General features: G+C 37.3%; 1 protein-coding gene across 5 annotated transcripts; it reads right to left on the bottom strand.

Moving 5' to 3' along the window:
* Positions 1 to 264: 264 nt before the first annotated feature.
* LOC131165797 (protein GRAVITROPIC IN THE LIGHT 1) lies at positions 265 to 14,175 on the bottom strand. Of its 5 annotated transcripts, none has more exons than XM_058123884.1 (4): positions 13,896 to 14,132; positions 11,213 to 11,269; positions 10,857 to 10,961; positions 265 to 1,847 (listed from the first exon to the last, which is right to left on the bottom strand). In XM_058123884.1, exon 4 carries the CDS (start codon positions 1,734 to 1,736, stop codon positions 465 to 467), a length of 1,272 nt encoding a protein of 423 aa, XP_057979867.1. In that variant the 5' UTR covers positions 1,737 to 1,847; positions 10,857 to 10,961; positions 11,213 to 11,269; positions 13,896 to 14,132; the 3' UTR covers positions 265 to 464. The 5 variants fall into 5 exon arrangements, with proteins under 5 accessions (XP_057979867.1, XP_057979865.1, XP_057979864.1 ...); XM_058123882.1 differs by having other exon boundaries at positions 265 to 1,799; XM_058123881.1 differs by lacking the exon at positions 10,857 to 10,961 and having other exon boundaries at positions 265 to 1,799; positions 13,896 to 14,175.
* Between the last annotated feature and the right edge of the window lie 11,661 nt (positions 14,176 to 25,836).

The following is a 25,836-nucleotide window of genomic DNA, read 5'->3' as shown; positions in this document are numbered from 1 at the left end:
ACTGAAAAAAAGTTTCAAACCTGGTACATTTAAAACCATGAGGATTATTCTTCAGACACGCCAATCATACAAAACAGTACTTGTGAAAATAGCATGCACAGTAATATATGCAGAGATAGAAAAGTAACAACAATAAGGCGGAAATATAACAGTAAAAATTGGGAAACTCCCGTCTCACCATACACTGCCGAGAATACATGCTCGGGGGCAAGTGCGCACACATATAGAGAGAGAGAGAGAGAGAGAGAGAGAGAGAGAGAGAGATCAACAGATGAAATGAGAAGCTCATTTCATCTCAAACAAGAAGATAATAATTACATCAATACAACTACAAATTATAGAGCATTCGCAAACTAAATGCATATTTTTGACAGACAGCACTCTGTAATGGTGGCAAAGTTCATTCAGAAACGTACAACAACAAATACACATTTTGACAAAGATTTGCTCCACCCGACGGTGAGTCATTCGGAAACCTTCATGCTCGTTAAATAAACCCGGGCCTGGATCACACTGCCCCCAATCCAGAAGCCCGGCATAACCATTAGTCCAACCCTTGGCTTTTGGTCAGTCCCATTTATAACCAAATCTTTCACAACACACTCCATATAAACTTCAGAGAACTCACTCCCCCTCTTGACCTGGAAGACCTTGACATTGGGGTCGAATGAATAAGCCAGCCTGTGTAAAAGCCAGATTGACTTCGCTAGTTTCAGAAAAGCTTGATAGAAAGGAGTTCTTGGATGCCCACCCCCCATCACATAATTTCGCTGATCCAAATTTCCAAAGAAAGAAACCTCCATCTTTGGGTGAACAACCACAAGATATTTGCTCCGGCAAAATTCCCCAAAAATTGAATCTGGGTTTTGGCCTAAAGTGTCCAGTGGATCCATTTCCCTAAGTGCAACGTACTGTTGGAAGAAACTCTCTTCGGTCACTGTAATACTATCTGCTGACTTGACAGAAAAGCTTTCTTGCTGAAATCCACTGAACATTCTTTGGCATATGTGGGATTCAAATGCATATTTCTTGTGAGCTCTCTTTGCATAAACAACATTTGGCTCAATGGAGTCGGCAGCTGCATCAAGGTCCCACCCTGCAGCTTTCATCATGTTGATCAATGGCTTGGAAAAATCGTGTATGGCTTTGAAAGCAACTTCTGCAGCTGACGTGAAGATATCAGGGGACAAATCCATGGGAAAGAAACTATTTTCATCTCCTAAACCATCTGATTCTTTGGCTGACATGCCCCTAAGCTTAAGATTCTTTTCAAGCTTTGTCCGCTTCTGGTCAGCTTCCTGAATCTGCTGCTGCAACTGAAGAATTTCAGAATCTTTGTTGTGAATTTCAGACTGAAATTTCTTCACCATAACTTCATAAGTTTTCAAGAGACTTTGCTGTTCCTGAATTTCTACAGCCAAGCGTGAGTCCTGAGGAGAAACACAAACCGGTTTTGGGTTGTTCTCCCTGTAGAAATGTTTGAGTTCCGAGAGGGTTTTCAACTCTGAAATAACAAGTTTATCAGCAGCTTGGATTTTGTCAGGGTCATAAGGAGTATGAGCAGCTTGGAGCTGGATATAAGCAGACTTCAGTGAGGAGATGTTTGTGAAAATCTTGGATATCAGGGCTTCCAGAGCTTCTGGATTCTGAGTCATAGCCTCTTCCATTGGCTGGGGGTGGACCTTCTGGCTGTTGCTCTCGCGGAGTTGAGATTCTTTTGCTCCAGTGGGTAGCATAGCTACTTCAAATAAAAAGGCAATTGAATGGGCTTTCTTTCAAAAAGAACAGCACAGCATAACCTGCAATCTCCCATGGAACTGTAATTGGCAACCATCTGTAATAGTTTCCTAAGGAATGGAGCACAGGAATACTCATTTCAAATGGACAAACAATGATACAAATATCAGCTACATTTTTATAATGTAAAAAAGTTTTAGTATGAAATATTCAAATGTGAATATCTTTGTACAATTTGTGGGAGGACAGAGAATTTATATTCAACGAAAAATTTGTGGAAAACATCAACACCTGATGTACAGGAAGTTTTTTTCAAAATCAGTTATGTTCCCTAGGCAACTGCCAATACTTTTCCCCTAACAGAAACTTTATCTTGGTAAGACATTATGCATGACTACACTACAAGAAGAAAATATTCAAATGAACAAGCCAGGCCCTGCTCCTATCCAAAAGCCATATTTAGACATGGATTTATGAACCATGGACTGGGGATAAAATACAGACAAGTTTGAGAAAATATGAACTGAAGGCTGACACATCCATAAAATCAGCAACACAAAGATGATGCAAACCACTGATCAGGTTGAGATGTCTGACTTACAAAGCCTGCAACCATGAGGGGTGTACCCAAAACATTTCAAACTCTAATATGGGCACTTTCTCATAATGCTCATTCATTATTTAATCAACCAATCCTTAATTTGTATTCTCCCAAATTTAAACATTGCAAAAGGAAATTTCCTCATTGAAAGTCCAAGGAAAAAATGAGATACCAATATAGCGCTGGATGTCAGTACTGAGTACCAAAAACATATGAAATCAAAAATTTGAAGTAAAATTAAAAATAAGCAACTGAAGCTATCAGCCAGTCAGCCCTAAATCTAAAGGTGTAGAAAAATATAACTCTAATCAACCTGTTAAACCATCAATGCTGATGAAATACAATTGAATAGATGGACAATCCATAGGGTGGCAGGAAACAGCATCAAAAAGCAATTAAACAGACAAATTTTGCGCAGAAAAATTTCAAAACAATCGCCCAATGATGAGAAATGGAAAAAACACTATGAAGCTTCCTAGCATGACCTGTATATTTCTATATCCAGAACAATAAAAAAAAAATTATTAGAAATAATAATATGAATAGAAAACCTGCTTCAGAAAAGGTTTTCAGACCATCTCTTGATTACTTAAAAGATATTTTTTGATAGGCGCATTTGCAATTTTGAACAGCATCCATAGCTATCTTTGTGTAATACCTTTTAATATAGATGCTCCAGGGCGTGGGTGCAAGGCAAATTATTTCAAAGTAGACTTCCCATTTAAAAGATAGAAAGATCACCAAGATTTTGATTTTGTAATCCACTGCCAAACTCATTCCAATTCCAATATCTCAGATCAAATCAGTTTATCACCAAGGATGTGGACCGATAGTCCTAATCATCCTAAACACAGTTAATCAAGCTTTTCTTGAAGAATGAAGGATGCATATTGTTCATAATATACCACTACATATACAAGGTGGGTGCTATTTTCCTACGAGGCTATGACACAATTTCCACTCTTGAATATGACATGGTTTTCAGAAACAATGTCACTCAGTGCCTTAAGAAACCATTATGGGATAATATCTCCTACATGTCCTAAATCACACTTAATGACTGTTAGGGTCCATTGCACACTGCTTCTGTCCACTGCAACCTCTTATGCCCGCAAACTGGTTGTGAATTGCTTTAAATATTTTTTACACTAATCCTGCTCCTAAAAAAATTAATAGCTTTTAAAACATGAAGCAGAATTTGTAAACTATATTCATCATATTTACTATCAAATAGTCAAGATAAACTCAAACTAATATATGGTAAACAGTCTATCAAATGGGATAAAAAAATTTATTTTTTTGGTTAGAACTTATATTAATTTAAAAAATAAAAATAAAACACAAGTTGAAAACAAGGGTTCTAAATTCTAACTTCCAGACATTCTTCAGTTAGATACTGGAAATAATCTGCGGAAACTTGTGAAATAAGGCTGGAAGACTAAAACTATGTACTAATTCCTGCACTATGTGAGGAGCTAAATAAGGAAAATAGAAGGTCCGGGTATTTTAAGTGTTGATGATCTGCAAGATGGGATGAAATAATTGAAATGATGTAAATTATAATATTTTCACAGATTTTTTTATGTTATCATTATTAGAGAACTCCAGCTCTTTGTCTTCACTTTCCTTTCATTTAAAATAAATTTCTGCACACTACTTTAGTACCTGATCAAAAGAACTGTCCCACATATGCTGTCACTACATGTCTATTGAAGAAGGAAGATCTGGCTGGGCAAGTGACCATTAATGCAGGACAATATGACACATGGATTCCCCAGTTCTATATTGGATTATTCAACTTATGCTGGCCAGCACAAGTTTTGATGATTGCCTCAAGATTGTTCACAGGTATATTTTTTTAATTGATTGTAATCAAAGGCTGTGCAGTGCTTACAGTAAGAAATGAAAACTTTCTCCTAACCCATACAGCAGGTCATTGTACTGGCTGATAAAATTAATGTGATATGACAATTCAATGCAATACCATAGCAGCATGCATCATATAGGTGAACCTAAATTCAAAATATATAAATCCAAGATAAGTCAAATCGGCATATTCATTTGTTCATTCGTTTGTTCAATAAGAAAAAACAGATCAGAAGGATGGCACGGGGCTTAATGTTACCAAGTACAAAACAAAGCTAGAGAGAACCACAAAGGAGATCAACCTAGTTTGAAGCAATCAACAAGGATTCTAACAGGAACCTAGCATTTAAAGTGCATATACTTCAAACTGCAAATGCTAAACCTTGATCACAAGTATGCAAGGCTGGGAAGAAAAAGAAATCATTCCTCACAAAATACAACATTGAAAAAATGTAGGAATTTATCAGAAAGAGGAACAGCATATGGAAAGCTGCAGGCTTGCAGCCAATGAATGTAAAAGTTCTGCAACTTGAGGTGCAAGATAAATCAGCTTCTTATGATTCATCTTCTTAAAAAGCCACCACCACAAATCAGTTTCTTATGATTCATCTTCTTAAAAAACCACCACCAAAAAGGTTAATAACACTAACTGTTATCTGGTAGTGCTGGATCCAAATTTTATCTTTATTCATCTTATTTGACCACTATGCATTCTGCAATATATACAACAACAAACAAAGATGTAAGTTCACTATGTGGGGTCGGCTACATGAACCCCTTTTTGCCAATTTACACGATCGTCAGCAATGTCCTCCAACAATTCAAGGGCTATTAAGTCATTACAATCTCATTCCAATTTACATGCGTTCTGCAGTATATAATATCATAAAAATAATATTAAAAATTGTAAACTAGATGCATGGTAGGATGTTAGTAGACTTTTTTAAGTTTAGATTGCTTAGGGTAAATTTTGTAGGTTTTTAGTTTGTGCATTTTTGTCTTTGTGAAATAAGTATGTTAAAATACGAACACAAAATTGTTAATTCTTGTATTTCGCTCGTGTAACACAAATTATCTTTGTACACATGGTCGATCCTAAGCCCAGATAAAGGAATAGGGTTGTTTTAGGTAGTTGACAGCCAACGTAAAACTTGTCAGATCTTTATAACATGAATCCTTACCAAATATTCACTAAGGCCTTCCCTACAAGTGACGCTTTACACTTATACCACCCGAGTGCCGTGAGAAATCGACAAGAGTAGACTGGGTCAGTCTAGATGTGAGAGGGCTAAGAATTTAGCATATGAAACTAGTATTAGATTTAGCAACTTGGAATAAACGGACACATGGACAAAAGTACAAAGATTGTGAATACAATGATTAGAAGGAAAATTAGCTTAATTTGCTTCCAAGAGACAAAAAGGGTAGGGGAGAAAGCTAGAGAAATTAAGAAATCAGGATTTAAACTTTGGTATACTGAAAAAGAGAAACATAAAAATGGGGTGATAATCATTGTAGACAAAGACATAAAAAATAATGTAGTAGATGTTAAAAAAATAGGGGATAGGACCAAAAAAATCAAGATAATTCTAGGCCTAAAGATAGTAAATGTCATTAGTGCATATGCTCCCCAAACAGGCTTAGAAGAAAACCTCAAAAGACAATTTTTGGGAAGATTTGGAAAATATTATACAAGGGATACCAAGGTCTGAAAAGGCATATATAGGAGTTGATTTGAATGGACACATTGAAAAGGACAATATACGTTATGAGACGATACATAAAGGCCATAGATATGGAGATAAAGACGAGGCCAACAATGCAATTTAAGATTTTGCCATGTCCTACTATTTGGTTATATTTAATACCTGTTTTATAAAAAGCGAAGAACATTTAATAACTTTCAAAAAAGGGGCAAAATAAAAACCAAATAAATTTCTTTTTAACTAGGAAGGAAGATCATCTATCAAGTAAAAATTGTAAAGTTATTCCAGGTGATAGTTTGACTACACAACATGAAGTCCTAGTATTAGATACATATACTAAAAAAATGGAAAAGAAAGAGCAACATAAATCAATCCAAGAGGATTAGACGGTGGAGCTTAAAGGGAGAAAATATAGGAAAATTCAAAAATAAAAAGATTAAAGAGAGTGATTTAGACAATTGGGAATAAAAATAGATAGATGTGAACACTATGCAGAACAGAATGGCTAACTCTATCATGAAAATAGCAAAAGAGGTTTTAAGTGAATCTAAAGGGCGATACTTTGACAGTAAAGAAACTTGATGGTGGGATCAACATGTCCAAAAATCCGTAAAGATATAAAGAAATAGATATAAAACATGTTGTAAAAAACTAGAAAATATTGAGAAGTATTAAAAGGCTAGAAAAAAATGCAAAAAATGCTATTTGTGAAGATAAACATAAAGCCTATGCTACTCTATATGCTAGACTAGATACCAAAGAAGGAGAAAGGGGCATTTATAAACTTGCTAGAGCTAGAGAAAGAAAAATACAAAGATTTAAGCAATATAAAATGTATCAAGGACAAAAATGATAAAGTCATAATCAAAGAAGAAGACATAAAAGAGGGGTGGCAGAGATACTTCAATAAATTGTTGAATGAAAATCAAACTGAAAGCTTGAGCTTGGAAGTGACAAATGAGGAGAGGACTAAAAATAAGAGATTTATACACAAAATTAAAGTCCTTGAAGTTAAGATAGCTTTAAAAAAGATGAAAAGTAGTAAATCTATAGGACCTAATAACATACCAATTGAAGTTTGGAAATGTTTCGAGGATAAGGAAGTATATGGTTAACTAATCTATTCAATACTATTATAAAACCCAAGAAAATGCTAAAGGAATGGAGCAAAAGCATGTCAATATCTTTATACATAAAAACACACGTGATATTCAAAATTGTAATAACTATCGCGCAATTAAAATTATGAGTCATACGATGAATCTATGGAAAAGGGTAATTGAGCAAAGAATAAGACTAGAAACGAAAGTTTCAAAGAATCAATTTCGTTTTATGCCTAGGAGATCAATAACAGAAGCTATTTATCTTTTAAAAAGACTAATGGAAAAGTTTAGGAAAAAGAAAAGGGATTTGCATATAGTTTTCAATGACCTAGAGAAAGCCTATGTAAAGTATCTAAGGAACTAAAGGAAGTTCTTTGGTCAGTTTAAGAAAAGAAGGGAGTCTACAGTAGATATACTTAAGTCATTAAGGATATGTATGATAGAGTAACAACAAGCGTTAGGACTGGAGAAGGAGAATTTCCAATCACAATAATTGTACATCAAGGTCCTTATCTTTTTGCTTTAGTGACTCATAAACTCACTAGAAATATCCAAAACAAGATCACTTGGTATATGCTGTCTGCAGATAAAAACTATAAAAACACTCAAAAAAGAACCCTACTCCACACCATCTTTGGATCCATCATCCTGCGGCCTGCCCTTAAAAATTCTAGAATTACACTTCAACCAAATACTAACAGTAGAAAAAGTAGCACAAGCCCAAAGCAATCTTTTTTTTTTTATAGTACACGTCCAAAGCATTCTTGCTTCCTTACAAGAACCAAAATCCTTACAACTTTGAAGAAAGAACCCCTCTGATGATGTTGGGCACACCCAAAATTCCCTAAGAACACCCAAAAAAAAAAACCAAAAATAAATAAATAAAATAAAAAACCTGCACCAAATATCTCAAGAAAAAGGACAATGTAAAAATAAGTGAGCATATAGAGAGCAAACATCTTGAGACAGCTTTCAAAGATCTTCTGACCTACAGCCAACCATTAGTATTAATCTTGTCAAGAATTGCAAGACCACATAAAAAGCCCTGATTTTAAATGGAGTCTTAGATTTACAAATTGGGTACTACAAAGGAAACCAAGAACCATTAGCATTGCGTTGCACAAAAACTCACCCCCAAACAAACCCAAACTCTAAAATCAGTACAAGAAGATGACATAAGAGAAATTACAACCCCAATAATTGGGTCAGCTCCTCAATTTCCCTTATTCAAATTTCTCCTGAAACAGAAATCCCAAAAGATAGTAACCTCCTCAAGAACAAAAAAAAAAACAAAAAAGTTAGAAATTGGAGCAATATAGTGATACGTCAAAGAACAAAGGCAAGGTATTGCACTACAAGAAGTTATCCCAATCCACAACTGAAAACTCTCTTCATTGCCCACACAGAATTTAACCCAACAAAAGAAGAATTGTGAAATCTGATAAATGAACTTCGAGGGCTCCCATGAGCCAGATTAATCCTGAACTTCCTATCCATTCTGCTGATTCCAAACTTACTGTCAATTGCCTTATACCATAAGGACCTAGGTTCCCTAGGAAAACACCATACAATTATCCACGAAGGTGATGCTCTTGAAAACCACATTGTGCTAGGTTACCCAGGTCCCAGTCCCAAACCACCCTCACCCTCAAGCTTACAAACCCTACCCCAACCAACTAAATGGTCCCCAATGTCTTCCCCAATCTCGAGCACAAAAAATCTCTTATCAATATTTTTATATTTCTAGCAACATTGAGAGCCAACCACAAAAAAAAAAAAAAAAAAACAAAACAAAACAAAAAACAGAAAACAAAAAACAGAACAAAAACAAAACAAAAAACAAGAAAAAAAAAAAAACAAAACAAAGGCTAAAAAGGCTGCTCTATCCCACAATAAAACTGGAGAGAGTATGTGATGACTGACGGTTCTTGCATCATTTTCAACCCATAACATCCAGAAAATAGAAAACACCACACTATGTCGTAGCCCTTTTCCTCTATTACTACTTCCAAAACACCAATAACTCATGAGCAAAAATCACCGAAGCTAGAGGGGGCACCCAAGCTTTATCGAGAAAAAAGGGTGCTCAAAAGGTGGGTAGCAACCCTACAATATAGGGTAAGGTGAGCATTGTTTTCATTGGACTCATAGCACTTCACACACATATCAGACTTGAGAGTCATGTAAGGCCATTTGATGTGAAGAAAATCATGAGTGTTAATAATGTTCAAAATCACTATCCGAATAAAGGTTCAAATCTTGAATGGAACTCTAGCCTTCCAAAGGATGTGGCTTCAAGGAAACAAGTTGGATCTGGGAGGTTTGAAAAGGTAAGTAAAAAAGGATGTAGGGGAAAAAAAGACAAAAATGAATCGCCTTTCCACACTATCTTATCATCCCTCCTAGATGGAACAAAATGATTCAATGTATTGAGTGAATTGATCAATTCAGCAACCTCTCTCTCATTGAGATTCCTAAAGAAGTGGAAATCCCAAGGAAGAGAGCCCCATCACAAGAAAGGCACTAATAAGTGCATTATGGAGGGAGGAGAGCTTAAACAAGGGACGAACCAATGAGTACAATGAACATTCTCCCAACCAAGGATGTAATTGGATGTAGTATATATTATATAGGATAAATATCTGACAGTTATCTCCCTAATGCATAATTTTCTAACACCCACCCAATCAAACAAGAATGACTTCCTATCTATTTAAATGATTTTGAATGGCATCAAATGAAAATTGATCTTCATAGACAAAACACCAAGTCCTCGGCCACAAAAACTAACCCTATCATTGGTCCTTATTTTCCATAGTTTTTATTTGTCAAGCTGGAAATAGGAAATTTTTTCTATAGATAGCATCAAGAGGCCATGGACACCATCTGGAAACTGCTTTTCATTTGAACTAGCTGGGGATATTGCTCTCCCCCATTTCCTTGTGATTGTTCAAAAAAAAATGACGAAAAATAATTGCAAGGGTGAAGAAAAAAAAAAGGTTGTATGCTATTCAGTAAGCTGCTGGGATTGATGCAGCTAAGGCTCAAAGCTCAAATCACCAGCCAATGGCCATGGCATTCCAGTAAACTGACTCATCCCTTTCATGGCTCCTTGAATCTCTCAGCCATCCCTTTGACGTTGCTAGAAGTTAACCTATTGGAAGCTTGGTTAAATGGTGGTCCACATTGGTTGAATGAGGCAACTGGTAACTAACGAAGGGGCAGTCTGGTGGGTTTGGGCCAACCGTTGAAGATTGGTACCTAAAAAGATTGGCAGTGAACATTGTAGATGTCCCATAATAGTAATGTATAACAAAAAAGCACTATTTTTGTTACAACAAAAAGCAACAAGAAATCAAATACTAAGATCTAGAGGAAGAACACCAAAAGAGTCATTTTACCATAGTTAAGTGATAGGTAGTGATTTTAGAATTTAAAAAGCAAAAATTTTTTACTTATTTTTATGTCATACATTATACATGAAAACAAAATTGAATTTCAATTAAAGAGGCACCTGAAAATTGAATATTTTTAACTCTTTTAGAAAAGGCATGTCTAGTCAAGGATTTCTTTACAATACACATAGTTCCATAATAATTACTGGTGAAGGAGAAGATGAGACCATTAAAAGAATATACTATAATGGCATAGTTCAATCTTAAATAGTTTATCAATTCCAGAGAAAAGGCAGGATGGATTTTATTTTTTATATGCAAACTATTTCATTTTTCATTCTGATCAAGTCATCCCTCAACACTATCTATCAGCTGCAAAAAAACATAATAAATTATATTTATTCTTCAAGTTGTTCACAAAGAAGAGAAGAAAATATGCAATACAAACCTCAAAATATGCTGGAAAAGCATAACAAAAAAGTGGCAGGAACAGGAGATTGAATCTAAACCATAAAGCATGTGGCATAAGCCTTCGAAATTGCCTACAAAAAACCTATTAGGTCTTCAATTCAGAAACTAAGATGAAAAAATAACGATAATTTTGAAAAAAATAAAAAATGAGAACACATTCTGCTTTGCAAAATAAGGAATCACTGTGTAAATAAGATTAAATCTAATGTTCGAAGTATATGTGAGCAATATCAAACTACATAAAATAAAAAATAAAAAAATCATCCTAGTAAAAGGCTTTCCATACCCAATGAGAAAAATTCCAAAGAGAAGGATTTGGCATGAAAATCATACCTACAAGAACTGCACACCAGCAATGAGAAATGTCCAGCAAACATAATACCCTTTAACCTGGAAAACAAAAGAATAAAATACCTTTGATAAAATGCATGCAATTTTTTCAAATTATAATTATTCAAATGCAATGTGTGGTTTTAAGTAACCATATATCTGTTTCATATAATACCTGTTCTAGCACAAAAAAGATTAAGAAATATTATTATAGGTAGGATAAATCAAAAAAAAAAAATGTTATTTAATTCCTTAGAAGAAAAGAAAATATACCTTTATAATTTGGGAAATTACTACAAAATTGAAATCCTTCCGATAAAACTATCAACTTCTTATTAGGTGATTCATTTTATTCCAAGAATCCAGATCAAACTCTTATCAGCTTGTAATTGCACTGAAATTAACACATTTTCCAGACAATTCACATTTTCCAGACAATTCACATTTTCCAGACATTTCCCAGACAGTTCATTCATTGCAATTTGATTATCACAACAGATATTAAAAAAGAGAATCAAGTTTCCACATTTAGAGTTTCCGAAATAATCAAATGCCACCATCTGAAATCCAAGTGTTATTACCAGAATGCTTATCCAGCATTTATAAAAAATGATCAGTCATTCAAAATAATTTGCAGCATTATAAATATCCAATTTTCCAAATTCAGTTGTGTCTGACTAGTTAAAGTCAGGAAAAAAAAAAAAATAATAATAATAATAATAATAATAAGTAATATTACTCAAATTATTGCATTGAAAGGCAGCAATATTATCATAATTTTAACCTGTACACAATCACAACACCGCCAGAAAAGGCATGTGCATTTTATCAATTACGACAAGAGTTCCAAACAAAATTCAATTAATCATAATTAGCCATGGGCACACACTCTGTGGGTGCTGCACAACTATTTTTTAAAAACTTTTAAAAAATTAAAAATAAAATAACAAAAAATTAAGTAGAATACCGGCATTTTGAAATAATTGTAAATAGTTATAGGAGTATTTTGGGATAATTATGAGTAGTCATAATGATAAATTTGACATAATTTTAAGAGTATTTTGGAATAATTGTGGTTAGTTAAAAGAAGCATTTTAGAGTAACCATTGGTAGTTATAGGGGTAAATTAGACATTTTTGAAAGATTACACCAAAGGGGATTCATTGTGGTAATTTTAATTTAAAATGAACTATAAGCACCGTTTATGCAAAATTATCAATTACACATTTTTTTATAATAAAAGAAGATATATTAGGAAAGAGAATGTACAAGCATAGGGATAGGGAGGATACTAAATCCTCAAAATGAAAAAGAAAAAACAAAAGCAAAAACAGAAAAATAGAAAATAAAAATAAACATAATAACTGCTTCAATCAGCCAAGAAAATCAATTACACATTTTACAAACTACATTTATACAATCAACTACATCCACATGATGGATTATAGGTCCAATAACAAAAAAACAACTCACAGGCATGGCTGATGGTGGCAATAGGCATGACTCATCAAGAAACGAAAAGAAAAAAAAAAAGGGGCGGGGGAGGGGGGGGGGGGAGATTAACAAAGAGGGGCACATTAGCAATGGCTTTAAAGAGGAGAGCAAATTATGGAGCATAGAGGTCCAAGGCTCTACAATGCTATAATAGTAGCACGAGGGCTCTAAAGTCCAACCACTCCAAGGTCAAAGAACCTCTTAACTCTTAATCTCTCATTCAATCTCTTTTTTTTTCTAATTTGTTGATAGAAATAGAAGGGACAACAAAACACAACATTTCAGTGCAAGAGTGTCTCAGAGGTGTCCTCGTTGTCTTGAGAAGTGCCCCTGACATGTGTAAAAGTAAAAAACTAATTAACTAATTAATTTCCAACATGTATAGGATACACATTGGGAGTGTCGGGTTGGTGTCGGTATCTGATACATGTCAAACACAAATACTTCAAGCTTCTAGAAGTGCCAATGTGTCCTAGACATTGGATATTAAAATAACTTCCCATGTACAATAGATAATGATACAGACAAAAGACAACTCCTATCTTCTTCTTCTTCTTTTCCCTTCTCGTTTTTTTTTTTTCAGTGTTGTTGTGAGCAAAGGAAAAGGAAAAGGAAAAGAAAGATTATTGTAATCCCTCTTTGACCTAAGGTCTATCAAGAAACTACCGAATTCAGGATTTATTTCAAGTTTTCGGCCAAATAAAAATTAGGGTATATGAAATTAGAGGAGCCAAAACCAGACTATAGTCCTCCACAGAAGCCACCCAACAGCTCCCGTCAAATTTTCTTGAACATTAACATATCCAGGAGGAGCCAATAATAAAACGGAACAACTTGTGGTTGAAACCAGACAAATAGCACTACAAACTTGAATTTTGAGTCTAATTATTTCCAGGTATAACTCAATATCCAGTTAAGGAGATCAGACACTCAAACCCAAACGAACAACACCGAAATGTCAGAAATACGGCAATGTCAGGCATATAAACCCATTTACTTCCAAGCTAAACGTTATTTTTGACAAAACAGTATCGGCATGAATGATAGCTAAACAAAATCGATATTTTCGTGGACTGACACATTACAATAAATCATCAACGTCACACAAAAGAATGAGAAAGATCAAGAAAACATATGGTGATCCCATTCACTCTTAGCAAGGTCTCACTAAGAAGAAGAAGAAGATGTGTACCTAATCAGAAATCTGGCCAGATAGTTGCTGTAAAAGGGACGAAATTTGAAGTGATAGAAATAGAGATAGAGTGCGCGTCGATATCAGCGACTAACGAATCGGTATATCGGGGAGGCCATGCCCAGGCTTCCTCCTTGCATTAGGAAAGAAAACCCTAATTTTATTTTTTTTACTTCTTCTTCTTCGCTTTTTTTTTTTTTTTTCGCTTTTTGCCGGAGGCACGCGCACTCTAAAGCTTTTGGATGCTTTACATATACATATTGAATTTACATAAACTGGAAGGTATCAGAGCAGTAAATTTCAGTATATATGTATTTTATTTTATATATATATATATATATATAAAATATAATATAATTAAATTAGCATGTCGTTACAGTTAGGGTCGTAGGGTTTTAGAGAAAGAGAGAGAGAGAGAGAGGGAGAGATTGATTTGTTTTGATTTAGAAAAATAGCCCGTGGGACTACTTAAATTTCAGCATTGCTGAGAAAACCGTCGACGGTTTTCTACTCCTCTCACAAAACCGTTAACGGTTTGGGTTTTAATCCGTACCTTTTACCATTTTACCTATAACCAACCCGCAGTAAATACAAAATCATCAACGGTTTTCTTAGCTCTTCAGAAAACCATCACTGGTTTTCTCCTTTCCAACCCATTTTCCTCTTTTCTTTTATTTTTCTTATCATTTCTATTTTCAAGGTATCTACATTCTCCCCTCCTAAAAAAAAATTTCGTCCTTGAAATTTGCTCTCTCACATTTCCAACCTCAAAGAAAAACATTACAATTTTATTAATTACCCTCACTTATGGCGAAGGAATACCCTAGTTACAAGAAAGAGTTCTAAGAGATTACAACCATTCAAAGAAAATTCTCCCAAAATCGTTCACATCCTAAAACCAAAACACTATCTATTCTACACTACACTATATAAATCAAAATATATACCTTATTATCTAGTTATACTCACTAGCTCCGCTCTGAGCTCCACTGAATAGATGTGGATATTTTTTATGCATTTGATCCTCCAATTCCCATGAAACTTCCTCAACTACATGATTGTACCATAAAACTTTTACTAGTTGAATCTTTTTTATACGTAGTTCCAACTCTTTTCGATCCAAAATCTGCACTGGCACTTCTTCATATGTCAGAGTATCCCGAAGCTCCAATGCCTCATAACAGATTACATGGGAGGGATCTGGAACGTATGTCCTCAACATGGAAGCATGAAATATGTCATGAATTCTGGACAACACTAGTGGTAATGCCAACTTGTAGGCCATTAGACCGACTCTCTCAAGAATCTCAAATGGTCCAATGAACCTAGGGCACAACTTACCCTTCCTCCCAAATCTCATAATCCCTTTAATCGATGCAATCTTCGAAAATACATGATCCCCTACGTCAAACTCTAACTCTTGTCAACAAGTGTCTACATAGCTTTTCTGTTGAATCTGTGTTGTTCTGATCCTGTCTTTGATGAGTCTGACTTTATCATGAGTTTGTTGTATCATCTCTCGCCCGAAAGTTTATCTTTCCTCAATCTCTTCCAGTACAATGGGGATCGGCACCTCCTACCATATAATGCCTCACATGGTGTCATCCCAATGCTGGCCTGATAGTTGTTATTATAAGCAAACTCAACCAGTAGTATGAACCGGATCCAACTGCCCCCAAAATCCAGCACACATGCTCATAGCGTATCCTCCAGTATCTGTATCGTCCTCTCCATCTGCCTATCTATTTGAGGATGAAATGTTGTGTTGAACGACAACTAACAACCCATGGCTCCTTGCAAATTCTTCCAAAAACGAAATGTGAATCGTGGGTCTCGGTCCAATACTATGGATACTAGCACGCCATGCGGTCTAACTACCGTAAATGTACAACTCAGCTAGTCTACTCATGGAATAGTTAACCTTGATAGGCAGGAAGTGGGCAGTTTTCGTCAGTCGATCAACAACTACCCAAATGGCATCCTATCCATGTAGTGCTAGCGGTAACCCTGTGACAAAATCCATCGTAATGTGCTCCCACTTCCATTTAGGAATATGAAGTGGCTGCAATGATCTTGCCCGTCTCTGATACTCAGCTTTCACCTACTGGCATGTCAAACACTGATTCACAAATTCAACGATCTCTCTTTTCATATTGCCCCACCAAAAAGATTCCCGAAGATCCCTGTACATTTTAGTGCTACCAGGGTGTACAGTATACAGGGATTGGTGCGCTCCTTCCAAAATAACATTCTTAATTTCAGCATCAGCTGACACACAAAGTTTAGTATCGAACCTCAAAGCTCTGTCATCTGAAATACTGAACTCTGCCTTCTGACCACTTCGCACCTTATCCATAATCTTCGTTAACTCCACATCTTCCACCTGAGCAACTTTAATTCTTTCATGTAATGTGGGTTGTACAACCAAATTAGCGATAAACGCCTAATGATTACCCTCTACAAGCTCCTCCCCGAGTCTCTCCAAATCCATTCTAATTTGATGTGCAGTTTTTATTGCTGATACAGATGCGCTCCTTGATTTACAACTCAACGCATCAGCTACTACATTTGCTTTTCCTAGGTGGTAACTGATGGTGCAATCATAGTCTTTAATCAGCTCGAGCCACCTTTTTTGTCTCATATTCAATTCCTTCAAACTCCTATGATCCGTAAAGATTTCACATTTCCCACCATACAAATAATGCCTCCAGACCTTTAAGGCATACACCACTGTAGCCAACTCTAAATCATGCGTTGGATAATTCTTTTCATATTCCTTGAGTTGCTGAGAAGTGTATGCCACCACCTTTCCTTGATGCATCAATACACACCCAAGTCCTTTCAGGGACGTATCACTGTAGATCACAAAATCTCCATCCCCTAATGGAATGGTCAAAACTAGTGCAGTGACTAGTCGCCGTTTCAACTCCTAGAAGCTCTGCTCACAATCATTATTCCATTCAAACTTAGCATTTTTCCTGGTTAGGCGCGTTAGAGGCTCTGATAGTCTAGAAAATCCCTCTACGAACCGGTGATAATATTCTGCCAGTCTCAAAAAACTTCTGATCTCCTAAACATTTTTTGGTCTCTCCCAATTCACCACTGCCTCTATCTTACTGGTATCTATAGAGATTCCATTCCTAGATATTACGTGCCCAAGGAATGCAACTTTCTCTAACCAAAATTCACAGTTCTTGAATTTGGCATACAATCTCCTTTCTCTGAGCATCTGAAGTACCAACCTCAAGTGCATTTCATGCTTCTCGAAACTCCTCGAATAGACCAGTATATCATCAATGAAAAACACTACGAACTAGTCCAAGTACTGATGAAAGACTCTATTCATCACATCCAAAAAGACAGCCGGAGCATTTGTCAGTCCGAATGGCATGACCAAAAACTCATAGTGGCCATACTGGGTTCAGAATGCTGTTTTGGAGATATCCTTTGCCTTGAACTTCACTTGATGGTATCCAGAGCGTACATCAATCTTTAAGTAGACTCGTGTACCCTGGAGCTGATCAAACAAGTCATTTATACTGGGAAGAGGATACTTATTTTTAATTGTTACTTTATTTATTTCTCTGTAGTTTATACACATTCTCATCATCCCGTATTTCTTCTTGACAAATAGAACTGGAGCTCCCCAGGGTGATACACTGGGTCTAATAAATCCTTTATCTAATAATTCCTGCAACTGATCTTTTAACTGTCTCAACTTTGCTAGAGCCATTCTGTAGGGAGCTTTAGAAATTGGTATCGTCCCTGAAAGTAACTCAATGGCGAAAACAATCTCACGGTTGGGTGGCAATCTAGGTAAGCTCCTCTAGAAAAACATCTGAAAATTCCTTTACCACTGGAATATCGGTAAGCTTCAATTCTTTCCCTGGTACCTCCTTTACGCAGACTATATATCCCTGACAACCGTCCAGGAGTAGCCTCCTTGCTTGAATGACTGACACTAACTGTGGCGAGGAACACATGCGCGACCCCACAAATCTGCAAACACGCCATATGCTCGTGAATCATTTGATTCAGGCCCCTCTCAAACCACCTCACCTTTTAATATTCATCTGGCACCATAGAAGGTGCAAAATGAGATAGCTCCAGAAATTTAGCAGTGTATCCTTTATTAAATAATTCCTGCAACTGATCTTTTAACTGTCTCAACTTTGCTAGAGCCATTCTGTAGGGAGCTTTAGAAATTAGTTTCATCCCTGAAAGTAACTCAATGGCGAAAACAATCTCACGATTGGGTTGCAATCCGGGTAAGCTCCTCTAGAAAAACATCTAAAAATTCCTTTACCACTGGACTATCGGTAAACTTCAATTCTTTCCCTGGTACCTCCTTTACGCAGACTATATATCCTTGACAACCATCCAGGAGTAGCCTCCTTGCTTGAATGGCTGACACTAACTGTGGCGAGGAACACATGCGCAACCCCACAAATCTGCAGACAGGCCATATGCTCGTGAATCCTTTGATTCAGGCCCCTCTCAAACCACCTTGCCTTCTAATATTCAACTGGCACCATAGAAGGTGCAAAACGAGATAGCTCTAAAAATTTAGCAGCGTATTGTTGAACAATGAGGCATCCTTGAGTCAAGCTAAAAAATTCCTCCACCTTTGCATTCCTAGTGGTGGTGGGAAAATATCGGTCTTAGAAGACCTGCTTGAAGCGACCCCAAGTCATTGCTATAGGTACCGCTCGATGTTCCTCCAATAGTTTAATCGCATGCTACCATCGTTCAGCTTCTCCGACCAATTTGAAGGTGGTGAAAAGAACCTTCTGCTCCTCGGTGCAATTCAACACTGCCAGTCATTGTTAGTATTTTCTCCATTTCTTGCATCCACATCTCAACCTTAATCAGATCGGTGCCACCCTCAAAAGACGAGGGTTTCAGACGAGTAAATTGATCAATGGTACAACCCTAGTGCACCGATGGATAGCTTGTTCCCCCGATATCCCATCTCATTTCTTGTAGAGACCCAAACCGTAATAAGTTAGGTTCGTTTCAAAAAACAGAAGTTCCTGCGGGGATTAAAGGAGGAAGTTCTACAACTTTAGCGGATCGGATCGTTGTTTTGAGGATTTTTGGGTTTTCCCAAAAATCAAGATAAGGATCTGATATCGGTTTTGATTGGATATTTGGATAGTAGTCGAAATTATAGTAAGATTATATTCTATGGTTTTTTTAGGTTTTGAGGGTCCCGGGTTGTCGATTTGGACCGTGTTCATACGAAGTTTCATTTCGAGTTAAAGGTAAGGGGAAAATGATTACAACAGTTATATTTGGAAAACTAAACCGTTAAAAAGCTAGTTTACACTTATTTGTATGATTTAACTACTTATTTACTCAATTCTACTGAGTAGAAATGTCGGTTTTATGATTTTTGGTAAAAACAAGGATTTTGGCATATGATATCCAAATCTTACGAAAATCACTTATTTGCATTTATATTGTAATAGGAGATGCTTGAATCCTTTATTTTTCCTTTTAAATGATGTTTACTAGATTTATGTCATTTAGAGGATTTTTGAACTAAACTCGTGTGATATATGTTGAAATGGAAATGTATGAATTTTCTATACTATTGATATAGATTATGGGAATGGAGTTCCAATTTTTATACTGAGTATGTGGAAAATAAAGTTCGGTGATACACCGAGCTGTATCAGTAAACAAAAAGAGGTAAATTGAGTGGATAGGCACTGGTAATGTGATTATCTGAAATTGTGAAAATACTAGAATTGCACATGCTACTATATTTTTCTATAAATTGTATTTATGATACTGGAACCACAGCTTGTGACCAAAAGAAGTTGAAAGAAACTTCTAGTAAAAGGGGTTGAAAGATATTCCAGTTTGGGGGTTGAAATAAACTACTAGGGCTAGGTACCGATGCTGGCAATACAGTGCAACCATATATGAGAAATCAATATGGGTATATTATATGGTTGAGCTGCAAGGAGTTAGTAAGCTGCTGGTAAAAATGAACCAAGGGGCAGTCGGACTATAAAAGATGCTCGGCTTTGTCTGCACGAATAGGACACTATCAGAGGCTATCAGTGCACAACTCGTGCCATAGGGTAAATAGGCAAATTGTCATATCAAGATGGAGGTGTTCTAATAATCATATGCATGATTTAAATACTTGATGTGTAGGATAAATGTTATATGTTACAGTATTATAAACAAATGTTTCAAACGTATGAGTTTGTATGAAATTATGCATACATGTAGTCACACACTATTGTAACACTTTCTTCCTTACTGAAAGGTGTCTCACCCTATTATACAGCCTTTGTTTTCAGGTCCATCAGTACGTCGGTCCTAGTAGCTAAAGGGACTAGGGAGATTGTATTTTGGTTTAGCTTACGTAAGCATTCGAACCATGTATTAAACTTAGATTAAGGTCCTTTCTGGAGGATTGTAATAAAAGGATTTATTCTATGTATGGATTTATGTACTTGTGGATGTATTAGTAAGCTCCAGTATAAGTCTAGTAGAAATTCCAATGAATGTTTATGTTTTTCTGCAACATTTACATTGTAATTATGCATGGTTTACACCCGTAGGTCCCTATTTAGGGCGGGTTGTCTATGTATCTTGAACAGGTACATGTATTTTGTATTTGGGTTAATGGTGCTGGTCTGTATAAAGGGCTGGGTCATTACAGTTTGTACCAGAGCGTATAGCCAGTCGGAAGTATGATTTGATTCATGCTTCCTGGTTAGGAATATGTGCAGAACTTAGGATTTGTTAGTTTTGATAGTCTAGAATATACCAGAGTATAGGACAAGGATAAGACCTTGGATTTTGCTTTGTATATTTTGAGATGAAAATTCATCAATAAACTTCTGTGTTTTTCTGGATCAGTCGAAAGGCTCAGAAAATCACGGCAATCCATTTACGGTTTTGTTTCCTAGTAGAAGGGTGGAATTCGAGTTCGAATGATAATGTAAAATTAATGGAGTACATCAATACTGGGGATATGAATTTAAGGGATTGAGATTATAACATGATAGTATCAGTCGATTCTTTGGTTATTACATTTCTAATGGATTCTCATAATTGTTTTCAGGATGGAATCTAGGGATATCACTGCCAACGTGGGAGGTAGTAGTAGTGAGGGTGCCGGGCCTGAGGCTGGTAATGATTCCACTAGTGTGTTTCGTGACTTCGCGCAATAGCTTATGGCTGAGGTGGTGCGGACGAATAGGGGGCAGGATCGTCCTACGACTGAGTTGTGTTGCTCCATTGAGTAGTTCACCATGCTAAAGCCCTCAAATTTTGTGGGTAGTGTAGATCCAATTCGTGCTGAGAATTGGATCTAGGAGATTGAGAAGATCCTAGACGTGTTGAACTGCACTGAGAGGCAAAAAGTCACCTTCGCCACATTTAAGTTGGCATGAGAGGCTGAGAGATCGTGGGTGTCTATAAATCAGATGGAAGAGCACCAACCGATACAATAGCGTTGACATGCGCCTGATTCAAAGAGCTCTTCTTTGAACATTATTTTCCAGCCATGGTTAGAAACACAAAGATGGAGGAATTTATGAGTCTAACGCAGCAATCACTGATAGTGCAACAGCACGCTGCCAAATTCCAAGTGCTGTTTCGATTTGCTCTATTCATGATACCAGATGAAACGAAGAAGGCTTAAAGTTTTAGAGGGGTCTAAGGGGCGAGATTTGTAAGCAGACAGCGATCTTGCAATTGCAGGACTTTACTACGTTGGTTGATAAAACCACGATAGCAAAAGAGTGTTTGCTGGAGGACACAGAGGTTCAGATCACGAAGAAGAGGCCAGTGCCTCCTAATTCTTCATCTGGGGCAGGACAGGGTAAGTGGAAGAAGAACAGTGGTGGTACATCCCAGAATACTGCACATGTTTAGCGTTGCTCTTTATATGGTAAGACACACCATGGGCAGTGTTGGTTGTCTACAGGGGCCTGTATACAGTGTGGTAGGCAAGGACATCAAATGAGAGACTGTCAGATGTAGAGGAATAGTGGAACCTTGCAGCAGCCATTCAGCGGTAGTACTCAGGCACAGCGTGGTGGTCAGCAAGGGGGTACGGCCCAGACAAGGGTGTATTCCTTGACTCCAGCCGATACTGAGAATGCCGGTGATGTTATCACAGGTATTATTTACATGCTTTCTCATCAAGCTGTTGTATTATTTGATTCTGGGGCAACACATTCTTTTATTTCTCGTAGATTTGTGAAACTGTGTGGATTAGAGGTGTAATAGTTAGATTATGAACTGGTAGTAGCTACACCGTCCGGGTCTACGGTCGGGTGTAGTAGTGTAGTCTGTGACTTTTCGATTGAAATACAGGGGAGGATGCTACCAGTTGACCTTGTGGTGTATGACATGTTGGGCTTTGATATCATCTTTAGGATGGACTGGTTGTCATCCAGTTATGCCAGTATTGACTGCCACAGGAGAGAGGTGTTGTTCAGACTGCTTGGAGAACAGGAATTTCAGTTTTTAGGGTCGTGTGTGCATTCTATACCACGAATCCTTTCTGCTATGCAAACTAGGAGGCTACTTCTTAGGAGGTGCCAAGGGTATTTGGCGTTTGTGAAAGGCACGCCAGTAGAGGAACGGCAATTGGAGATGATTGCGGTAGTGCGCAAGTTCCCTGACGTATTTCTAGAGGACTTACCAAGTTTACGTCCATATCGTGAAGTGGAATTTTCCATAGAATTAGTTCCGGGTACGGCGCCAATATCGAAAGCTCTGTATCGTATGGCTCCAGCCAAATTGAGGGAGTTGAAAGAACAACTTCAGGAATTACTGGACAAAGGATATATTCGACCCAGTGTTTCTCTTTGGGGAGCACCGGTGTTATTTGTGAAGAAGACGGATGAGTTGATGAGGATGTGCATCGACTACCAAGAACTGAATAAGGTGACGATAAAGAATAAATATCTGCTACCCAGGATCGATGATTTGTTTGACCAACTTCAGGGCACGCAGATCTTTTCCAAGATTGACTTATGTTCTAGGTATCACCAACTGAAGGTGAAAGTGGAGGACGTCTCGAAAACTGCATTTCGAACCTGGTATGGCCATTTTGAATTTATGGTTATGCCTTTTGGTTTGACTAATGCACCTACAGCATTTATGGATTTGATGAACAGGGTCTTTCATGAGTATCTAGATCAGTTCATTGTGGTATTTATTGATGATATCCTAGTGTATTCTAGGAGTGCTGCAGAGCATGAAGTTCATTTGAGACTGGTGTTACAAATACTTAGAGATAAGAGGTTGTATGCTAAACTGAAGAAGTGCGAGTTCTAGTTGGAACAGATTGCATTTCTGGGGCACGTGGTGTCTAAAGAAGGTATATTAGTGGACCCAGAGTAAGATAGAAGCAGTAGTGGACTGGATGACATTGAAGAGTGTTCAAGAGCTCAGAAGTTTTTTGGGTCTTACAGGTTACTACCATTGGTTTGTGGAAGGGTTCTCTATTTAGCAGGTCCTTTGACGAAACTCACGTGGAAGAACGTGAGGTATGATTGGATGGATGAGTGCAAGCTGAGTTTCCAGGAGCTAAAATGGCGACTGGTCACTGCTCTAGTTCTGACTCTTTCATCCAGTGATGGTGGCTTTGTTATTTATAGTGATGCTCCTAAAAAGGGTCTTGGTTGTGTTCTAATGTAGCAGGGTGGGTAGTTGCTTACACTTCTCGTCAACTCAAAGAATACGAGAAGAACTACCCAATGCATGATATGGAGTTAATAGCAGTAGTGTTTGCACTGAAAATTTGGAGGCCCTACTTGTACGGTGAAAGGTGTGAGATTTTTACTGACCATAAAAGTCTTAAATACTTTTTCACCTAAAAGGAGCTCAACATGAGACAACCTAGATGGGTTGAGTTGATTAAAGACTATGATTGTACTATTAGCTATCATCTAGGAAAAGCTAATGTGGTAGCTAATGCTCTGAGTCAAAAGTCTGTTGATGCATCAGTCTCAACAGTGGAGGTTCAGCATTAAATCTGTATAGACCTAGAGAGGTTGAGTTTGGAGGTAGTAGAAGGAAACCATTAGGCTGTCCTTGCTAGCTTGGTGTACAGCCGACTTTGCAAGAGAGGATTCGTGTGGCGCAGAAGGAGGATCCCGAGTTGGTTGAGGTTATGGAAGGAGTTCAGAAGGGGTTGAAACCGAATTTTAGTATCTCTGATGATGGGATATTGAGATTTCGCGGTAGGGTTTGTGTACCGAATGATTCCATGATGAAACGGGTCATTCTGGAGGAGGCACATCGTTCACTCTACACTGTACATCCTAGTAGTACGAAAATGTACCGGGATTTAAGGGAATCTTTCTAGTGGTCTAACATGAAAAGAGAGATCGCCCATTTTGTAGAGCAGTGCCTGACATGTCAGCGTATCAAAGCAGAACATCAGAAGCCGGTAGGACCACTTCAGCCACTCGACATCCCTGAGTGGAAATGGGAACATGTCTCGATGGATTTTGTGATGGGTTTACCTGTGGCAGTGCAAGGGTAGAATGCCATATAGGTTATAGTGGATCGGTTGACGAAGACTGCACATTTCATTCCAATCAAAGTTAGCTCCTCTCTGAATATGCTGGCAGAACTTTATGTGTAGGAGGTGGTATGACTCCATGGTGTCCTTATTTCTATTGTTTCAGATCGAGATCCGCGTTTTACATCTCATTTCTAGAAGAGTTTACAGGATGCCTTGGGATTGCGACTGACGTTTAGTACATCTTTTCACGCACAGACGGATGGACAATCGGAGAGGACTACTCAGACGTTAGAGGATATGTTTTGGGCTTGTGTACTAGATTTCTGTGATAGTTGGATACGATATATACCGCTTGTTGAATTTGCATATAACAACAGTTACCAGGTGAGCATAGAAATGGCACCTTATGAGGCTTTGTATGGTCATTGGTGTCGATCTCCGTTGTACTGGGATCAGGTAGGTAAGCGGCAGATACTAGGTCCAGAAATTGTTTAGCAAACCTCTGCAAAGTTTGAACTAATCAGGGAAAGAATCAAAGCAGCTCAAAGTCGATAGAAGAGTTATGTTGATACTCATTGAAGAGAGTTGGAATTCGAGGTAGGAGATATGGTATTCCTAAGAATCGCTCCGATGAAAGGGGTAATGAGATTCAAAAAGAAGGGGAAGCTAAGTCCTCGGTATATTGAGCCTTTTGTGATCCTTGAAAGGATAGGTTCAATTGCTTATCGAATGGCTCTACCTCCAACATTATCCAGAGTCCATGATGTATTTCACGTGTCTGTACTGAGGAAGTACGTACTAGATCCATCAAACGTACTAAGTTACGAACCTCTAGAGATCAGTGAGGCCTTATCGTATGAGGAAGTACTAGTGTAGATATTGGATTGGAAGGTGCAGTAGTTACGGACTAAGGAAATACCTCTTGTGAGGGTATTATGGCGTAACCATGTAGTGGAAGAAGCTTCATGGGAATTAGAATTTGAAATACGCCAGAAGTATCCATAGTTATTCGATAGTATGTAGGTATATAGTAGTGTAGATGGTATAGATTAAATGGTATAATCTTTGGGGGAGTCTTGTTTATAGATGTAATCTTCCAAAATATCTTTTTGTAACCACGGTATTCCTCCGTCATATGTGAGGGTACGTAATGAAATTGGGCCAAAGTCACTTTGTAGGTGACGGTCAAGTCTTTGCAAGCGGAATAATAAGAAAAGCTTATGTTGAGCAATGGTTAATAAATTTTTAGGATAAAATTCTTATAAGGAGGGGAGATTGTAGAGACCCAAACCGTAATAAGCTGGGTTCGTCGACGAAGGAATCACACTTATCGACAAATTCCTTTCAAGCCTCGTCAACAAAATTCAGAGCCTCGTCGACGAGCAGATACCGAGTGGGTCAGAGAAATATCCGAAACTTGGACTCGGCGAT

Source organism: Malania oleifera, chromosome 10 (genome assembly GCF_029873635.1).
Source record: "Malania oleifera isolate guangnan ecotype guangnan chromosome 10, ASM2987363v1, whole genome shotgun sequence".
Lineage (NCBI taxonomy): Eukaryota > Viridiplantae > Streptophyta > Magnoliopsida > Santalales > Ximeniaceae > Malania > Malania oleifera.
Note: the sequence above shows the minus strand (reverse complement) of the source record. Positions and strands in the feature narration are given on the sequence as shown.